Below are 19,638 nucleotides of genomic sequence, written 5' to 3'. Positions count from 1 at the left end.
TCTAATACACTTTTAATACCCTGCCTTGTCCCCTCTGCTTTTCTAAGGTTCTCTCCGACATCCCAAAATAAATCAGTAGTGAAAGACAAGGTTATGTATCTAAATATCAGAGAGTACCCCCTGCCTGTGAGCGGACCGCAAAAATAATCCATATGATTATAGAGACGACTTCTTGCCTCAAGTTAGACTCTCCATGTGGTTTCAAAATCACAGAAACAAGCAAATATAAGTGCTTTCCTCTTTCTAGGAAAAGGCCAGTGTCTGAAACTACCGAAAATTGTGTTATGTTTACCACAATGCAATTACCTGGTTGTAAAGCAACATTCATACACTGCAGAAGTGCCTCGGATGCATTAGTACAGGCCTCAATCCCTCGAGAGGATGCAAGATCTGCCTCCTGGAGAGCTTTAATATGACCCTTTGATAAGTCCATATGGTTCTACGGAAAGCACAAGGTACATTTGTCAATTTTGCGCACATAGTCATTTAACAAAAAAGAGTGCTTCAGTTGTACGACAATTTTAAAATGGAAAAATTCACAACATGAAAGAGTAGGCGTTCTGGACTTGGCCAAACACCATAGACGTCTTTGGCAGCTAAGCAGAGAGTGCTATGCAGTAAACAGTTCAGTCGAAAGGAAGATATCACCAATGGACCCACTGCACTGCATCCCACTGGTGCCGCCGTGCACCCTGGACCTGCTTACCCTATAACTAATTTTTTAACATTGCAGATATAAATTCCATAATGTACCTTATGGAACCTGAGACCTGTGGCACAGAGTGACAAAACGAATTACGTTTTCATTCATAAGCTACCTCGCCTCTTACTCAACACCCTTGACAAACCAATCGAAGAGGAATGTAAGATAGCCGCTGGCATGGTATACACACAATGTGAGTTCCTAATACATATACATTGCTTACTTACATATGCTAAATCCAGTGTATGGAAACGTAAAACATTACGTGTCAAATGTGACATAAAGGCACTCGGCAAATGTACCCTTTGTACTTACAACAAGAAACTCAATCTCGCCAAGAAGCGTCTCACTATTTGTCTTGCTGAGCTCAATAAGATGGTTGCTCTCCGAAATGTGATCCATTTGCTCTTTCACACTCTGTAGCATCTCTTCATAGCTGCTCAGTTTGCCTTCAATTTGATCCACCTCCTTCAACGCCTCGTCTAGGAGCTGCATAAGGATATTGACTTGCTTCTCTGAAGCCATGATTGAGTGGATATTTGCCTAAAAAAAAAAAAAAAAAAGGATTTATTTTTTTAGAAAAGTTTCCTTCATTCTTCCATTGTTCCAGTTCATCTATATCACCATACAATGGAAAACTCATCTAGTAGCTGCCTTAGTGTTAGTAATGATGGGTTTAAATATTGAGTACACAAGGTGTATGAGTTGGCTTACTACAGTTCATTGGTCTTATGAAGTAAAAATGGATAGTGCTCCACGGTTTCTTGCCCAATTACCACCACAGAGAGTAAGATTTGAGAACATAGTTACTCATAAAGGCAAAGTATAGCGTAGAAATGGCAAATTACAGATTCTGTTGGGTTTTGTTTTCTTCCATGCATTTTAAAAGGTACTCACGTTAACATTTTGGCAAAGAGCAAGAAATTTCTTCCTACCCCATCTAGAACCTGAAGTTCCCGTGACAGCTTTTCTGCAAAGGCTTCTGCGTTGGAGATGGCGTATTCACATCCCTCCATCATAATCTCAATGTCTTGCTTCTCTCTAGTGTTCAGTTCCTGGTATTCAGCCGCGGCTTCTTCATCCCCACCGGCGACACTTTGATTCTCCCCACTAGGGACAGATTCTTCAAGAGCCGCAAACAAAAACAATCAAATTAAGTAAGATGCTTTAGCATAGTTAGACTCGAACTACTTCTTTTAACTGTGAAGTGATCAACCAGCTGGTTTTATCAACAGGGAAAAAGATGAAAATATAAAAAGTGGGGAAAAAAGGGAAAGATCCAAACATGACAAAACGCTAACCAGAAGCATTTTGGGGGAAGATATAAAGAAACCAACAATGCTAACCTAATTACTTACATTCCTGACATATGTACTTCTATCGCATTACAATTTCCTCAAAGCAATTCTTGAGCTTTTAAGCTAAAACACTAAAAAGTAGCTGTATTCCTTTTGTTAATGCCCGTGACGGACATTAATGGATCTTAGAGTGCAAAGGTGATGTGTAATAGACTCCATTTGTATTAGAATTACTATAAAATCTTGGGCAGACAATATTTTCGTAAGTATTCCTATGGAAAATATTCCTTAGGTTTTCCCAGGACCCTTTTGAAACCCTTTTCCAGGTTCTAGAATACCCGAATAGCTGATAAAAAGAAAAAAAATATTTCATATCCATCCAAAACGAAAACATACTTCCAAACTCCTAGACAAATCATTTCTTTTAGGATTCCTTAAAAGTAAAATATGCTTAAATAAAGACCCTGTCCATACACGGTGTGGGAACTGAATATACTAAAATGTATAGGTGCCCTTTAATTTTTGTCTAATGACAGCAAGTGATCCTGCACGGTTTTCCAAAAAAAACAAACAATGATTCAAATCATGGCCCAGGAAAAATGTGTCTGTTTAGGTGATCCAAAAGCTGGGGATCACGCTCAACAATGTTTATTCGCAGGCCATTTAATTTGCAGTTTATCTTTCTTAGATTCTCCATAGGCAGTAGTAGGCACCAACATCGCTCGACATTTACTGGGGTCACTTTCCAGTTCTATGGACCATCACAAAGCTTTGTCATTCCCGGTCCATAGGCATTAAGTTAGGTATTTGGATACTCTGATTTCTTTTTTTAAGCATTTTTATGTTTGCACCTATAAGAATATTGCTAGTTATATAAACTTCACTGGTGAATATGGACAATTAAAGTGATGTTTCCGTAGCCACACATATACTTCATTACTATATGTTCCGCATATACAATAATATATATATATATGTATTAAGATTTGCTCACAACATCCAAAAACGCTTAATTTTAATGTTATTATTTAACATAGTCATTGCACATTTTATAGAAATATTAAGGAATAAACACATGCCACCCACCTTCTGCAACTTTAGGTAGTTCTGGAAAGAAGCAAGTATGGAAAAAAAGAGCAGAGGACAGTAAGCATGAGAGTATTAGAGCAAGATAGACACAGATAGCATACATACAAGCTGTACTGCATGGCAATTATCCATCACAACCTCCTACTTTAAGAAGCACTTGTCTTTTAGATGTTTTAGATTTCTTTTTATCATTAATGTCCTACAACAGTGAATTAACAGGGATGCCTTTTAAATGAAAATCAATGGCATACAAAATGAAACATAAGAAACTAGCTAATCATTCTTAAATATGTATTTCCAGTTATGCTGGAACACCACTGGACTGCAGTAACCACTGCCCATAATATGTATTTTAAGGTTATTCTCAACTGGACGACTTTAAACATTAATGTGAAATAAAGAAAGAGAACAGCTGATTAATAATTGGGATATAAGTATGAAGCAATTGCCACAGCAACGCATCTGAAGTTGAGAATTGCCCACTACCAATATGATCCATAGTTTCCAATATAATGTATATTTTTGCAATACAAGGGTATTTTGCTGTTACACTTGGATCAACAATTATACTAAATGACCACAGGACACCTGACCTTCATACCTATATGAGCTTGATGGACATCCCATTACATAATAATTATAAATATTATTAGATACTGTGACCACCAATGGATTAAAAAAAATACCACCACAAACTTTGACGACCAAGGGTGGTGGTAGAAAGTGTTATGGAAAAATATATGGTTTGATGAGGCTAAATTGAACTGGGCAGCTTCCCAGACATGCAAGCAGATGTCCCAAATGGGACATGCAAGCAGATGTCAAGATGTCAAAATTTGAAAAATTGAAATATGCACAGGAAATTTTAAAAAAATATGTATATTTATTACATTTAATTAAAATATATAATACTATAACAAATAAATATATTTAATTAAAAATAAATTACATAAAAAATAAACAGCTAAAAAAATGCATGAACAGCAAAAAAGTGCTGCTATACAAGATCACTACCTATGCAGTGATCAATGGCAAGGAAGGGGTTAAAACCTAATGAATATGCCAAGGAACATCATTGGATTTTCCTGAATGGACATTCCTGATGCAACAACACCCCCTGAGCGATGGAAGCAATCATTGATTGCTTCTGAAACTCTTACCAACAGAAAAAGAAGCCATATTAAAAGACAGCATGTCAGTACGCCAATATGGCGGCGCTCTGCTACTAGAAAGAGCATTTAGAAATCTATCAACGATTAAAGATTTATTAAAAATATATCTTCAAGCAACCAATCAGGGTGGAAAGTGAAATCAGCGCTCACCTGAGCCATCGCTGGAGCCGGCTGGAGGTGACTATATCATGTGCGGTAAGATGCATTTGGTCAAATGCATCTTCTGCAGGGTAATCTGCTGGGAGGGGGGTAAAAGGAGCAAATAGATCTCAGGGGATTCTGCAGAACGTCCTATGCGTTTGCAAAACAGTCCACGTGAAGGTTTAAAGGTTCCGTGCAGCTATCATGTGCACTAGAGTGCATATGATGGCTGGAGTGTAACTTTAAACACAAAGTGCTAAATTAATTTAGCTGATAAACCATATTGGCTGCTAAAGGAACTGATTTACATATTTCACTGTTCATTTGTGGGCACAAAATGTACAACCGTATGCCCAAAGTGATTTAAAAACACCGCAAAATCTGCCAGCTCCCATGCGAAGTTACTCAAGCAGTATGGGATGCCATGGAGATTTAAAGGTTAAAAACATTTGTACAAATGCTTACAGGACTTTAGCAGAAGACAATTTTCAGGGAGATACACAATATGTAAAAGCATAAAAAATGTATTGTGCACAAAAAACATGGCAAATGTCAGGCACACTGAGCAGGGCTTAAAGTGAAGTGCATTATGACTTGAACTTCTGCTGTATGCCTCACACTGACAAAGGTCTGGCAGACAGTTCGGTGTGTGGATGGTGGTAGCTGGTGGTGCCAGATTGTGTTTTGTGCTTGAGTAGGGGGAAATGAGGAACTCCTGGATTGTGTACAGAAAAAGAGGAAGAGGGGACAGGTGAGAGATGAGAAGAGTAGAAGAGGAGCTAAGAGAATACAAACAAAACAGTACATCTGCATGAACATGTACAGGGGGGAGAGGTAAAATATAACATTTCATTTCAATTACATTATTAGTAATACAAATAAATCAATGGCCCAGTGTGTGTATATAGACTCCAACACGAAATAAAACGTTGCAACTTAAATATTCTGAAATTTCACTAAAAGTAATATACCAGTACTTTGTAACAATTTTTAACAAGTCTAGATATGGAATTCTTCTCAATGTCTAAAATACACATACAAGAAACACAACTCTCCTTGGACAGCCGCAGAGACAAAGGAATACAGCTTGTTCTTTTCCATTCAAGAAATCAGATCCACCGGAAGACATGAAATAACAGGAAACGCGATAGCCGCTAACACTGAGCCTTTTTTTTAAATAAATACATTTACTGCCACATTCATACTATGGTGGATGTGGACAAGAGTTGCAAAAGTTCCTCAATAACAAGTCACTTGGGCCTGTGTCTAAAAGTGGTTCTGAAGCAAAGTTTTAATAATGGCCTTATCGGTTACTATAAAGCCTGTACATCTCCTGTGGTCCTGTACATCTCTGTGGTAATACACTAACTGAATAACCCGTGCCGCTCGACACCCCGTAATCCTAAACCATACCTTCCAAAAGCTGGGCGCTGACATTGGCAAAGTCAATTTTCTTCCTCAGGTACCTCTGGTTCAGCTTCCAGATACAGGAGATGAAAGCATTTTTCTCGGCTGTGCTGCTGGCCACCCACTTGTAAACTTTGTCAAAATGCAAGTCAAAATCTGGGGTTTCCTGGAAAGAAGGCATGTAAGAATAAGTATACAAATAATATACATATTATAGTATCACTAACACGGAATCAGGTATCTTAATGTCTCATCTCTGACAATGGGTCTTCAGGGTATCGAAAAAAAGAGCAAGGCAAGGTGCCAACGGGGGCTTTCCTTTACACAATATGCTATTTACATTACATTAGAGCAGGGCTTGACAAATTTGTTGTGAATCTAGGTGCCAGCTAAAAAAGTTAGGAGCCAGGATTTTTTTTAAACAGTTGGTCAGGAGTGATCTGATCATCATCAGCCCACTTACTAAACTCACAGCATTTGACCTGGAAGCACCCTGGACTTTCAGGTCAGTGCTGTTTTTTGTTGTGTTTTATTTATTTATTTATTTTTTTTAACGCTTGTGGGGACAAATGTTAACCCCTGCAATGCCACGAATGTGTTATACACAATTGTGGAATTGAAGGGGTTAACGCTGCACTGTCCCTCTCATGGAGCGATCAGGCAGCAGGGGGGTGTTGGGGCTGGTCTCCACACTCATGTGGAGACCAAATAACCCTCCCCCTGTCCCTGAAGCTGCCTCTGGCAGCTGGGAAGCAATTGCTGGTCTATAGACCAGCCATTGCAGAGGGGAGTCTGATGACTGCTGTAGGCTTCCATGCCTATAGGAATCATCAAAGGGCTTGTGGGGGCTCGTTTTTGCTGTTGCTGGTCTGCCTGGGCTTCCAGGCAGACTACCAGCAGCAGAGCCCCTTACAAAACGGGAATTAACCCCTAAATGCCGCGACTTGTGTGGGGACCCAATCAACACTGAACCCCCTTTCCTGAAGCTGCCTGTGGCAGCTGAAAACTCTATTGCAGGTTTTCCTGCAATCGCGGTTTCAGCCTACAGAATCACTCCGTGGGAGTGATCTCAGGCTCGGGGGCGGGCTCTGAGTGGCTGTGCTGTCTGCCCAGACGCGGGGGCATTTTTTTGTGGATGTAAGAGGCAGCCATGGCGACCTGGCGCCTGGGATTTGTCGAGCCCTGCATTAGAGAGTCAGTATTAACTTTTTATTTTTCTTTATAATTTTATAGTGCTACATATTCAGACAAAGGCTATATGCTGACATGTTGAGCGATGCCTCTGTACATTTGCCCTTTTCACTTTATGTCTAGATTTTGTATGCAATTGCTCTTTTTATGCATTCGTGTATATTTACATTTTTTGGGAAACAGTACTAATAAATGTTATCTATTTTCAACATGTTAGACATATTATACGGCCTTTAGGGAATATAGCACCCTTATATGTTTCTTACATGTTTTCAGAGCTTTTTTTTTTTTTTTTTTTAACGTACCCTCTCATTACCACCGAATAGAAGAAGCAATGCTATTTAAACGTGGGACACAGGTTTGAAAACATTCAATTAAAAGGGAATACACCATAAGGTAATTAGAGATGTTGTTGTGATAATGAAGCTGTGTTCTATGTGAATAAAGACATTTTACATAATTAAAGAGCTTTACAAGTACTTTCCTGTTTTCTCTATCTTTTAGTTAAAGTGCACAATGGAAAGATCAGAACTACACAGCATCATGGATCTCTACTGGTTAATCATCTATTGCTTTAAGCGGGTCAGATGAATTCCAGGAGATCTGCTGTCAGGGATGTAACAGGGGGACGCTGGGGTTGAAAGAAGAAGAACATTTGAAGAGGACCTTTACATACAGCCTACGTTTTAGTTTTGATTTAATACCAATGTAACACCCAGAAAACTGTAGCAGGTGAAACTTTTTGGCACCAAAGACCCTGAAACCTTACAATGTTTAATGCAGTGTATCTGTGTTTTTATGATGTGCAAAAATGTTTTAAGTAGAACAGCATCTTTAATCTATTCAGTCTTTATCGTAATGTATTGTTATACGTCTCTCTTCAAACGGACAACAGCGTTGAACCCGGATCTTACTTTGATAGCATCTTTGGCATCTACCACAGCGAGGTCTTGAAGCAACCAGACGGTCTGCGTTTTATAGAAATCCCCCTTGTCAGATTTCTTCACTTTCACCACTTTCACATTCACAGGACGCTCCGTTGTTGCTGTAAAGCGAATATGTTTAGTCTCATAATCACAAAAATACAGTGAAGGAGAATTTGAAACATGAATAAGTAGAGTGAAAAACATGGCGGTCATAAGGGAGCCCAAAGTGTACTTTAACAAGGCTGTTACAATTGAAAGGAGTATTTATATTGCAGAGACATGTCTACCTATGGCTGTAAAAAGGCCACACACTAGGTTTTTGATCGATACAAGAGAGGTTTATAACGCAACCAACGGGACCATTTATTTCTTTTCATTTTTGTTGCATCAACTACATTATAAAGAACTACCATTTTTATAGTTCACATACACAGCACTTAAAGGGTTACACATAATAAATGGACTCTGGACACCATATAGTGCTAAGTGCTTTCAGTGCTACAGAACCAAAAAGCACATGGAAAGTGCAGCTCAAGCAGGAAGGTCACTGCATTAGCAGCGATTGCTACTGTAATAGCCGTTAATTCTGGTGTTATGAATCAAGTTCCTGACATCAAGTGAAAGCCCCGTGAAAGATTACTCCTATGTATCCTGATGGTACAGACTCCAATCAACCATCTGTGATTATGAAAAACAAGCAGTCCCCACAATTTAAATGTCTAGGTCAGCAAATCCGACAGCGTACAACATAATCGTACGACTTATCTGCTAGCTGGATTCTAAACGCATACACAGGCCACATGGGTGGTCTCTACTGCACTTGCACTAACATTTAAACTGCCCAAAGAGTGGCATTAGGGGAAGAAAGAAGGACAAAAGGGATTATTTTTCTTAAGATTGACACTTGGGAGCTGCGCCCGATGATCACTAACCAGTCTGGATGTGAACGCACCACGATGCATGTAATTACATACCTGTGGCACATAAAAAACAGTTCTTCTTCTTCTTGCCAGCCTTGCACACATTGACGATGCTCAGCAGACGTTCATCGTTAGGGGTGAAGATATCCCTCTGAAGGGCATGCTTTATGGCAGTCATCTTCTTAGATCTTGTATACTTGTACAGACATCCGTTTCAGTCTAGAAAACAGCAAAGCCACACAGTTCACTTTAATATTCTACGAAGTTCCAAGTAGTAAAAGTGATCCCTCCGCTAGTTTCTGGGTTTTACGCTTATATACAATTGTATAAATTATTTCACGTTGGTAATAAAACTTTTTGTTATAATCACATTTTTTAAAGAACTGCTTTTTATTGTTTAACTGCTAAAGAACGCCAAAAGGTCCATCATGCAATATAGATGCTCAAGAGCATAAAGAGCCTGCAAACCCCTTATTGCAAATTCATCGTCTAAATACATATACTGTATATTTTATGTGTGGACAAATAGGATTTATTAACAAAAAGCAAGCAAATGTATTTAGCAGATGTAACACAGCTGCACAGTGACAGTCTAACAGAGTTTATAGGTGGTTTAATAACTCCACTGGTATTGTATAAAGGGTTGCATTTATATCAGGTGTTAGCGTGCTGTATTTGCAGACTTTAATACATTTACCGTAATATTAAAAAGCTAGTAAACATTTAACATTTTGTTTTCAGGTTTAATTTTTTTCACTCCCATTGTAATCAGGGAAATAAGTATATTTGAAATGATAGGCTGCAACTGCATGTGGATGGTACCAGCACATACACCACTGTTCAAAAGTTTAGGGTCATCCAGCTGGAAGTAAATATAGCTATGCCAAAGGAAGGAGGGATGGATGTATTTATTGCCGTTCTAAACTTTGAGGACATTTCTAGCTGTAAAATAATTGCAAAAGGGTTTTCTACCGATCAATCAGCCTTTTAAAATTGGATTAGAGAACGCGCCATTGGATTACAAGAGTGATGGGAGTGATAAAGGGCCAGCTGTTTCCAGCTACAATAGTCATCTGCAACAACATCTGCACTGTGTTTCTGATCCACTCCATGCTGTTTTTAATGGACAAAGTTTGCTTGTCTTTCAAAAAACAAGGACATTTCTTAGTGACCCCAAACTTCTGAACAGTAGAGTAGCTCAGCCAATCAGCCGAGACCAGGGCTGACAAAATGATCTTCTCTCACCGCTCTTGCCAATGGGGAGCGAAAACAAGCAGTTGGGATCTAGTTAAGATCCACCTCTACCGACCACTGTAAAAAGATTGCCCCTCGCTGTAGGCACCAAGCCGGTAGTGCCGGTCACCCTGACAAAACAGCTTGTAACTTCGAAAGTGTCTGTGACTGTGATGGCAATTAAAGAAATAACTTCTTTTGAAGAAGCCAGAGCATTTTTATTATGACATTAGAATCTCATTCGATCCACCCAAACATTGCCACTTTGGCCCCTTTCCCACAATGAACGCTCCTGGATAGAAACTTAATGAATAGTTACACTGCAAGAAGAAATATTGAGTTCTGCTTCAGGTCATCCGCACCTTTCCTGGAAGAAAAACACCCCTTTAACAGCCGTCTTGTGAAATCAAAGCTGGCCCTTAATATTACTATTATTTATTGTGTTATAGAAGCAGCACTGTACAATGGGTAAACATAAACAGTAAACAAAATAACAATTCGACAAAGAGGTACGGATGGCTCTGATCAAACGAGTTTACACAGGCAACCTTGGCGGCTGACTATGGTACCAATTTCGGAAGCTGTTTATTATTTATGGATTTATATAGCGCCATCATATTCCGCAACACTGTACAATAGGTAAACGGGACATAAGAAACTGCGCATAACAAAATACTCTGGACTTACAGATACAAAAGGTAAAGACGGCACTCCTCAAATGAGGGACATACTAAAACGAATGACAAAATGGAATGCCCATAGACTTTAATGGGGAGGAATGCCCATAGACTATAATGGGGAGGAATGCCCATAGACTTTAATGGAAGGGAAAAGAATCATTGATTTTGAAATAAAAGCTTAAGAAATAGCATTTAGATCTTTGGCACACATACTCCCCTAGCACACACATGTGATCTAAAACTCAGATTACGTTGGATTATAGCTGTTTTCTATGGAATGACAGGTGAATGACAGTTTTGAGGGAATGCCCATAGGATATAATGGGAGAAAAATCAAACCTTTTTTTTCAGACAAAACCCTGTGAAAAGTCATATAGATGTCTGGCACATATACTCTCCTAGTACAGATAAATGATCTAAAACTCATATTAAGTGGGATTATAGCTGTTTTCTATGGAATGACAGGTGAATGACAGTATTGATGGAATGCCCATAGGATATAATAGGAGAAAAATCAAACCTGTTTTTCAGATAAAACCCTCTAAACTATCATATAGATCTCTGGCACATATACTCTCCTAGTACAGATAAATGATCTTAAACTCATATTATGTGGGATTATAGCTGTTTTCTATGGAATGACAGGTGAATGACGGTATTGATGGAATGCCCATAGGATATAATGGGAGAAAAATCAAACCTGTTTTACAGACAAAACCCTCTGAAATATCATATAGATCTTTGGCACACATACTCCTCTAGTACAGGTATAGGTTCTAAACCTCATATTAAGTGGAATTATAGCTGTGTTCTATGGAATGACAGGTGAATGGCAGTATTGATGGAATGCCCATAGGATATAATGGGAGAAAAATCAAACCTGTTTTTCAGACAAAACCCTCTGAAATATCATATAGATCTTTGGCACATATACTCCTCTAGTACAGAGACAGGATCTAAAACTCATATTATTTGGGTTTATATCTGATTTCTATGGAATGACAGGTGAATGACAGTATTGATGGAATGCCCATAGGATATAATGGGAGAAAAATGAAACTTGTTTTTTAGAGAAAATCCTCTGACATATCATATAGATCTTTGTCATGTATACTCCCCTAGTACTGAGACAGGATCTAAAACTCATATTATGTGGAATTATAGCTGTGTTCTATGGAATGACAGGTGAATGACGGTATTGATGGAATGCCCATAGGATATAATGGGAGAAAAATCAAACTTGTTTTTTAGAGAAAACCCTCTGACATATCATATAGATCATTGTCATGTATACTCCCCTAGTACAGTTATAAGTTCCAAACCTCATATTAAGTGGAATTATAGCTGTTTTCTATGGAATGACAGGTGAATGACAGTATTGATGGAATGCCCATAGGATATAATGGGAGAAAAATCAAACCTGTTTTTCAGACAAAACCCTCTGAAATATCATATAGATCTTTGGCACATATACTCCTCTAGTACAGAGACAGGATCTAAAACTCATATTATGTGGGATTATAGCTGTTTTCTATGGAATGACAGGTGAATGACAGTTTTGAGTGAATGCCCATAGGATATAATGGGATAAAAATTAAACTTGTTTTTTAGAGAAAACCCTCTGACATATAATTTAGATCTTTGTCATGTATACTCCTCTAGTACAGTTATAGGTTCCAAACCTCATATTAAGTGGAATTATAGCTGTGTTCTATGGAATGACAGGTGAATGACGGTATTGATGGAATGCCCATAGGATATAATGGGAGAAAAATCAAACTTGGTTTTTTAGAGAAAACTCTCTGACATATCATATAGATCTTTGTCATGTATACTCCCCTAGTACAGTTATAAGTTCCAAACCTCATATTAAGTGGAATTATAGCTGTGTTCTATGGAATGACAGGTGAATGACAGTATTGATGGAATGCCCATAGGATATAATGGGAGAAAAATTAAACTTGTTTTTTAGAGAAAACCCTCTGACATATCATATAGATCTTTGTCATGTATACTCCCCTAGTACAGAGACAGGATCTAAAACTCATATTATGTGGGATTATAGCTGTTTTCTATGGAATGACAGGAGAATGACAGTTTTGAGGGAATGCCCATAGGATATAATGGGAGAAAAAAAACTTGTTTTTTTAGAGAAAACCCTCTGACATATCATATAGATCTTTGTCATGTATACTCCCCTAGTACAGTTATAGGTTCCAAACCTCATATTAAGTGGAATTATAGCTGTGTTCTATGGAATGACAGGTGAATGGCAGTATTGATGGAATGCCCATAGGATATAATGGGAGAAAAATCAAACTTGTTTTTTAGAGAAAACCCTCTGACATCATATAGATCTTTGTCATGTATACTCCCCTAGTACAGTTATAAGTTCCAAACCTCATATTAAGTGGAATTATAGCTGTTTTCTATGGAATGACAGGTGAATGACAGTATTGATGGAATGCCCATAGGATATAATGGGAGAAAAATCAAACCTGTTTTTCAGACAAAACCCTCAGACATATCATGTAGATCTTTGTCATGTATACTCCTCTAGTGCAGAGACAGGATCTAAAACTCATATTATGTGGGATTATTGCTGTTTTCTATGGAATGACAGGTGAATGACAGTAGTGATGGAATGCCCATAGGATATAATGGGAGAAAAATCAAACCTGTTTTTCAGACAAAACCCTCTGAAATATCATATCGATCTTTGGCACATATACTCCTCTAGTACAGGTATAGGTTCTAAACTTCATATTAAGTGGAATTATAGCTGTTTTCTATGGAATGACAGGTGAATGACAGTATTGATGGAATGCCCATAGGATATAATGGGAGAAAAATCAAACCTGTTTTTCAGACAAAACCCTCTGAAATATCATACAGATCTTTGGCACATATACTCCTCTAGTACAGAGACAGGATCTAAAACTCATATTATGTGGGATTATAGCTGTTTTCTATGGAATGACAGGTGAATGACAGCATTGATGGAATGCCCATAGGATATAATGGGAGAAAAATCAAACCTGTTTTTCAGACAAAACCCTCTGAAATATCATATAGATCTTTGGCACATATACTCCTCTAGTACAGAGACAGGATCTAAAACTCATATTATGTGGAATTATAGCTGTTTTCTATGGAATGACAGGTGAATTACATTATTGATGGAATGCCCATAGGCTATAATGGGAGAAAAATTAAACTTGTTTTTTAGAGAAAACCCTCTGACATATCATATAGATCTTTGTCATGTATACTCCCCTAGTACAGAGACAGGATCTAAAACTCATATTATGTGGGATTATAGCTGTTTTCTATGGAATGACAGGAGAATGACAGTTTTGAGGGAATGCCCATAGGATATAATGGGAGAAAAAAAACTTGTTTTTTTTAGAGAAAACCCTCTGACATATCATATAGATCTTTGTCATGTATACTCCCCTAGTACAGTTATAGGTTCCAAACCTCATATTAAGTGGAATTATAGCTGTTTTCTATGGAATGACAGGTGAATGACAGCATTGATGGAATGCCCATAGGATATAATGGGAGAAAAATCAAACCTGTTTTTCAGACAAAACCCTCTGAAATATCATATAGATCTTTGCCACATATACTCCTCTAGTACAGAGACAGGATCTAAAACTCATATTATGTGGAATTATAGCTGTTTTCTATGGAATGACAGGTGAATGACATTATTGATGGAATGCCCATAGGCTATAATGGGAGAAAAATTAAACTTGTTTTTTAGAGAAAACCCTCTGACATATCATATAGATCTTTGTCATGTATACTCCCCTAGTACAGAGACAGGATCTAAAACTCATATTATGTGGGATTATAGCTGTTTTCTATGGAATGACAGGAGAATGACAGTTTTGAGGGAATGCCCATAGGATATAATGGGAGAAAAAAAACTTGTTTTTTTAGAGAAAACCCTCAGACATATCATTGCACAGGAGGTGTTTCCAAAATCAAGGTAAATACCTAAATAAAGTTAGATTTTTTATTCTACTTACTTTACACTGGCTATGTATATTTTTTAATAGAAGCAACTGTGAAAAGAATGGTATTTTTTCGAATTTGTTTTCAATATTAAATGGTTTGTGTATATAAGATCCTACTTGTCCTCTAAAAACTCAATATATAATTTGTGGGGATGCACTGAATGAGTTGGTAGGAAATTATAGATGAATAAAGATGGAAATTTATCTGGTAGTTTTTTGGAAAGCATTGTAAAATAGACGCTGGGGTTAATCACATCCTTTAAAGAAATTTTACCAATTTAATTATGTGTTATGCTGGGCTAATTTGGAAATGTTTTAACAGCCGAATAAGCCTAGTTTGGTCCATTTTAACACACGTCTAAATCAGCATATTGAAATATCCAGCTCTATTCAGAGGCTTAAATTAATCTATCTCAGCTCATTGAATACCATAGACGGAAATACAACCTATTTAGTCAAAAAAACAATAACTGATTTATCTCACATAATTGGATAGAACCCACTATCTCAGTTTATTTTAATTAATAAATATCACTTTAAGCCTCATTATAACATTTAAACCATTTATCTAATTTACTAGGGCAATGTTTACTTTATTTGAAGTTGCTTCCTATTGCCTGTAAGTATGAGATGGTTTACTTTAGTTAGTGGTGAGAAATGCAGAATTTGCTTTTGCAGCTCAGTTATACTGGCCACATAGTCATATAGCCATAATTGAGTTTGATATTTCCATCAAATCCTTGGGCCAACTGCCTAAACACTCAACGCCAAAGAAGGATGGGCATGAAATGAATGAACTTGTTGCATGGGATGACTTAACCCCCTGGAACCTGCCACCAACAGATTCAGATAACAAATTGCTAGAAACAGTAAAAGAACAGATTTTGAAAACACTGGATCCCGGACAATGGCTTTGTGATGAAGCTATTGAAGAAGCCATAAGCAACTTAGTCTGCCAGAGAAATCTTACAGAAAAGATTTTGATGTGCCCCACCTACATTTACCAAAGTTTGGTGCGAGGAAGAGCAGACATTTTCTACAGCTTCTTGGGGGAAAATGTCGCCTTAAACAAAGACATTTTGTTGGTTCCTTTTAACACGGATTCCTGGGGCTCTGGACAGCACTGGTGCCTTGGTGTAGTCCTTTTTAATACCAGGGAGGTGATAGTCATAGATTCCATGAAGGAAAAAGAAAGAGCAAAAGAAAATTGTGACATATTATTGTCTATTGCAGCTGCTTGTTACCAACTGGCAAACTTATGTTTTATCAGAGAAGAGTGGAAGGCATACTTGTGTGAGGACTCAATTCAACAAAATAACAGTTTTATCAACTTGATAAAGACCTCATTGTAAGGTTGAAACGTTGTTGCTGTCTTCCTTTAATAAATCTGCCTGAGCTGGAACCCTTGAGTGCCTGGGGCCTTTATTTATTTTGATCTACTGGGGAGTTGGCCCTTCCTGGCACAGTTAAGCACCAGAGTTCCTTTGGTGTGTGTGCAGATTCCTCATTCTGGTGACCAACATATTACAAGTGTCACCAGTGTTCAAAATGACAAAAATCTATATGATATGTCAGATGGATTTCTCTGAAAAACAAGTTTGATTTTCCTCCCATTATATCCTATGGGCATTCCATCAATACCGTCATTCACATTCACCATTCATTCCATAGAAAACAGCTATAATCCCACATGATATGAGTTTTAGATCCTGTCTCTGTACTAGTTGAGTATATGTGTCAAATATATATATATGATATTTCAGAGTGTTTTGTCTGAAAAACAGGTTTGATTTTTCTCCCATTATATCCTATGGGCATTCCATCAATACTGCCATTCACCTGTCATTCCATAGAATACAGCTATAATTCCACTTAATATGAGGTTTGGAACATATAACTGTACCAGGGGAGTATACATGACAAAGATCTATATGATATGTCAGAGGGTTTTCTCTAAAAAACAAGTTTGATTTTTCTCCCATTATATCCTATGGGCATTCCATCAATACTGCCATTCAACTGTCATTCCATAGAAAACAGCTATAATTCCACTTAATATGAGTTTTAGATCCTGTCTCTGTACTAGAGGAGTATGTGTGGCAAAGATCTATATGATATTTCAGAGGGTTTTGTCTGAAAAACAGGTTTGATTTTTCTCCCATTATATCCTATGGGCATTCACTCAAAACTGTCATTCACCTGTCATTCCATAGAAAACAGCTATAATCCCACATAATATGAGTTTTAGATCCTGTCTCTGTACTAGAGGAGTATATGTGCCAAAGATCTATATGATATCTCAGAGGGTTTTGTCTGAAAAACAGGTTTGATTTTTCTCCCATTATATCCTATGGGCATTCCATCAATACTGTCATTCACCTGTCATTCCATAGAAAACAGCTATAATTCCACTTAATATGAGGTTTGGAACTTATAACTGTACTAGGGGAGTATACATGACAATGATCTATATGATATGTCAGAGGGTTTTCTCTAAAAAACAAGTTTGATTTTTCTCCCATTATATCCTATGGGCATTCCATCAATACTGCCATTCACCTGTCATTCCATAGAAAACAGCTATAATTCCACATAATATGAGTTTTAGATCCTGTCTCTGTACTAGAGGAGTATATGTGCCAAAGATCTATATGATATTTCAGAGGGTTTTGTCTGAAAAACAGGTTTGATTTTTCTCCCATTATATCCTATGGGCATTCCATCAATACTGTCATTCACCTGTCATTCCATAGAAAACAGCTATAATTCCACTTAATATGAGGTTTGGAACTTATAACTGTACTAGGGGAGTATACATGACAATGATCTATATGATATGTCAGAGGGTTTTCTCTAAAAAACAAGTTTGATTTTTCTCCCATTATATCCTATGGTCATTCCATCAATACCGTCATTCACCTGTCATTCCATAGAACACAGCTATAATTCCACATAATATGAGTTTTAGATCCTGTCTCAGTACTAGGGGAGTATACATGACAAAGATCTATATGATATGTCAGAGGGTTTTCTCTAAAAAACAAGTTTGATTTTTCTCCCATTATATCCTATGGGCATTCCATCAATACCGTCATTCACCTGTCATTCCATAGAACACAGCTATAATTCCACATAATATGAGTTTTAGATCCTGTCTCAGTACTAGGGGAGTATACATGACAAAGATCTATATGATATGTCAGAGGGTTTTCTCTAAAAAACAAGTTTGATTTTTCTCCCATTATATCCTATGGGCATTCCATCAATACTGTCATTTACCTGTCATTCCATAGAAAACAGATATAAACCCACTTAATATGAGTTTTAGATCATGTATCTGTACTAGGAGGGTATATGTGCCAAAGATCTATATGATTTTTCAGAGGGTTTTGTCTGAAAAAAGGTTTGATTTTTCTCCCATTTTATCCTATGGGCATTCCATCAATACTGTCATTCACCTGTCATTCCATAGAACACAGCTATAATTCCACTTAATATGAGGTTTGGAACTTATAACTGTACTAGGGGAGTATACATGACAAAGATCTATATGATATGTCAGAGGGTTTTCTCTAAAAAAACAAGTTTAATTTTTCTCCCATTATATCCTATGGGCATTCCCTCAAAACTGTCATTCTCCTGTCATTCCATAGAAAACCGCTATAATCCCACATAATATGAGTTTTAGATCCTGTCTCTGTACTAGGGGAGTATACATGACAAAGATCTATATGATATGTCAGAGGGTTTTCTCTAAAAAACAAGTTTAATTTTTCTCCCATTATATCCTATGGGCATTCCATCAATACTGTCATTCACCTGTCATTCCATAGAACACAGCTATAATTCCACTTAATATGAGGTTTGGAACTTATAACTGTACTAGGGGAGTATACATGACAAAGATCTATATGATATGTCAGAGAGTTTTCTCTAAAAAACCAAGTTTGATTTTTCTCCCATTATATCCTATGGGCATTCCATCAATACCGTCATTCACCTGTCATTCCATAGAACACAGCTATAATTCCACTTAATATGAGGTTTGGAACCTATAACTGTACTAGAGGAGTATACATGACAAAGATCTAAATTATATGTCAGAGGGTTTTCTCTAAAAAACAAGTTTAATTTTTATCCCATTATATCCTATGGGCATTCACTCAAAACTGTCATTCACCTGTCATTCCATAGAAAACAGCTATAATCCCACATAATATGAGTTTTAGATCCTGTCTCTGTACTAGAGGAGTATATGTGCCAAAGATCTATATGATATTTCAGAGGGTTTTGTCTGAAAAACAGGTTTGATTTTTCTCCCATTATATCCTATGGGCATTCCATCAATACTGTCATTCACCTGTCATTCCATAGAAAACAGCTATAATTCCACTTAATATGAGGTTTGGAACTTATAACTGTACTAGGGGAGTATACATGACAATGATCTATATGATATGTCAGAGGGTTTTCTCTAAAAAACAAGTTTGATTTTTCTCCCATTATATCCTATGGGCATTCCATCAATACTGTCATTCACCTGTCATTCCATAGAAATCAGATATAAACCCAAATAATATGAGTTTTAGATCCTGTCTCTGTACTAGAGGAGTATATGTGCCAAAGATCTATATGATATTTCAGAGGGTTTTGTCTGAAAAACAGGTTTGATTTTTCTCCCATTATATCCTATGGGCATTCCCTCAATACTGCCATTCACCTGTCATTCCATAGAACACAGCTATAATTCCACTTAATATGAGGTTTAGAACCTATACCTGTACTAGAGGAGTATGTGTGCCAAAGATCTATATGATATTTCAGAGGGTTTTGTCTGTAAAACAGGTTTGATT

General features: G+C 37.3%; 1 protein-coding gene across 6 annotated transcripts in view; it reads right to left on the bottom strand.

The window, feature by feature from the left end:
• Positions 1-19,638, bottom strand: part of EXOC1 (exocyst complex component 1) — a 37,976-nt gene that overhangs the window by 16,878 nt on the left and 1,460 nt on the right. For 3 of the 6 annotated variants that reach the window (XM_053458533.1, XM_053458550.1, XM_053458558.1), the window contains exons 2-8: positions 8,902-9,066; positions 7,916-8,046; positions 5,817-5,976; positions 3,088-3,108; positions 1,639-1,826; positions 1,019-1,246; positions 307-439 (exon numbers count right to left, since the gene is read on the bottom strand). In XM_053458533.1, coding sequence (XP_053314508.1) covers positions 307-439; positions 1,019-1,246; positions 1,639-1,826; positions 3,088-3,108; positions 5,817-5,976; positions 7,916-8,046; positions 8,902-9,025 — 985 coding nt within the window. In that variant the 5' untranslated portion in view covers positions 9,026-9,066. The remainder of the gene's footprint in view (positions 1-306; positions 440-1,018; positions 1,247-1,638; positions 1,827-3,087; positions 3,109-5,816; positions 5,977-7,915; positions 8,047-8,901; positions 9,067-19,638) is intronic. The other 3 variants (XM_053458542.1, XM_053458568.1, XM_053458576.1) reach the window with 1 other exon arrangement.

This window comes from Spea bombifrons, chromosome 1 (assembly GCF_027358695.1).
Source record: "Spea bombifrons isolate aSpeBom1 chromosome 1, aSpeBom1.2.pri, whole genome shotgun sequence".
NCBI lineage: Eukaryota > Metazoa > Chordata > Amphibia > Anura > Pelobatidae > Spea > Spea bombifrons.
Note: the sequence above shows the minus strand (reverse complement) of the source record. Positions and strands in the feature narration are given on the sequence as shown.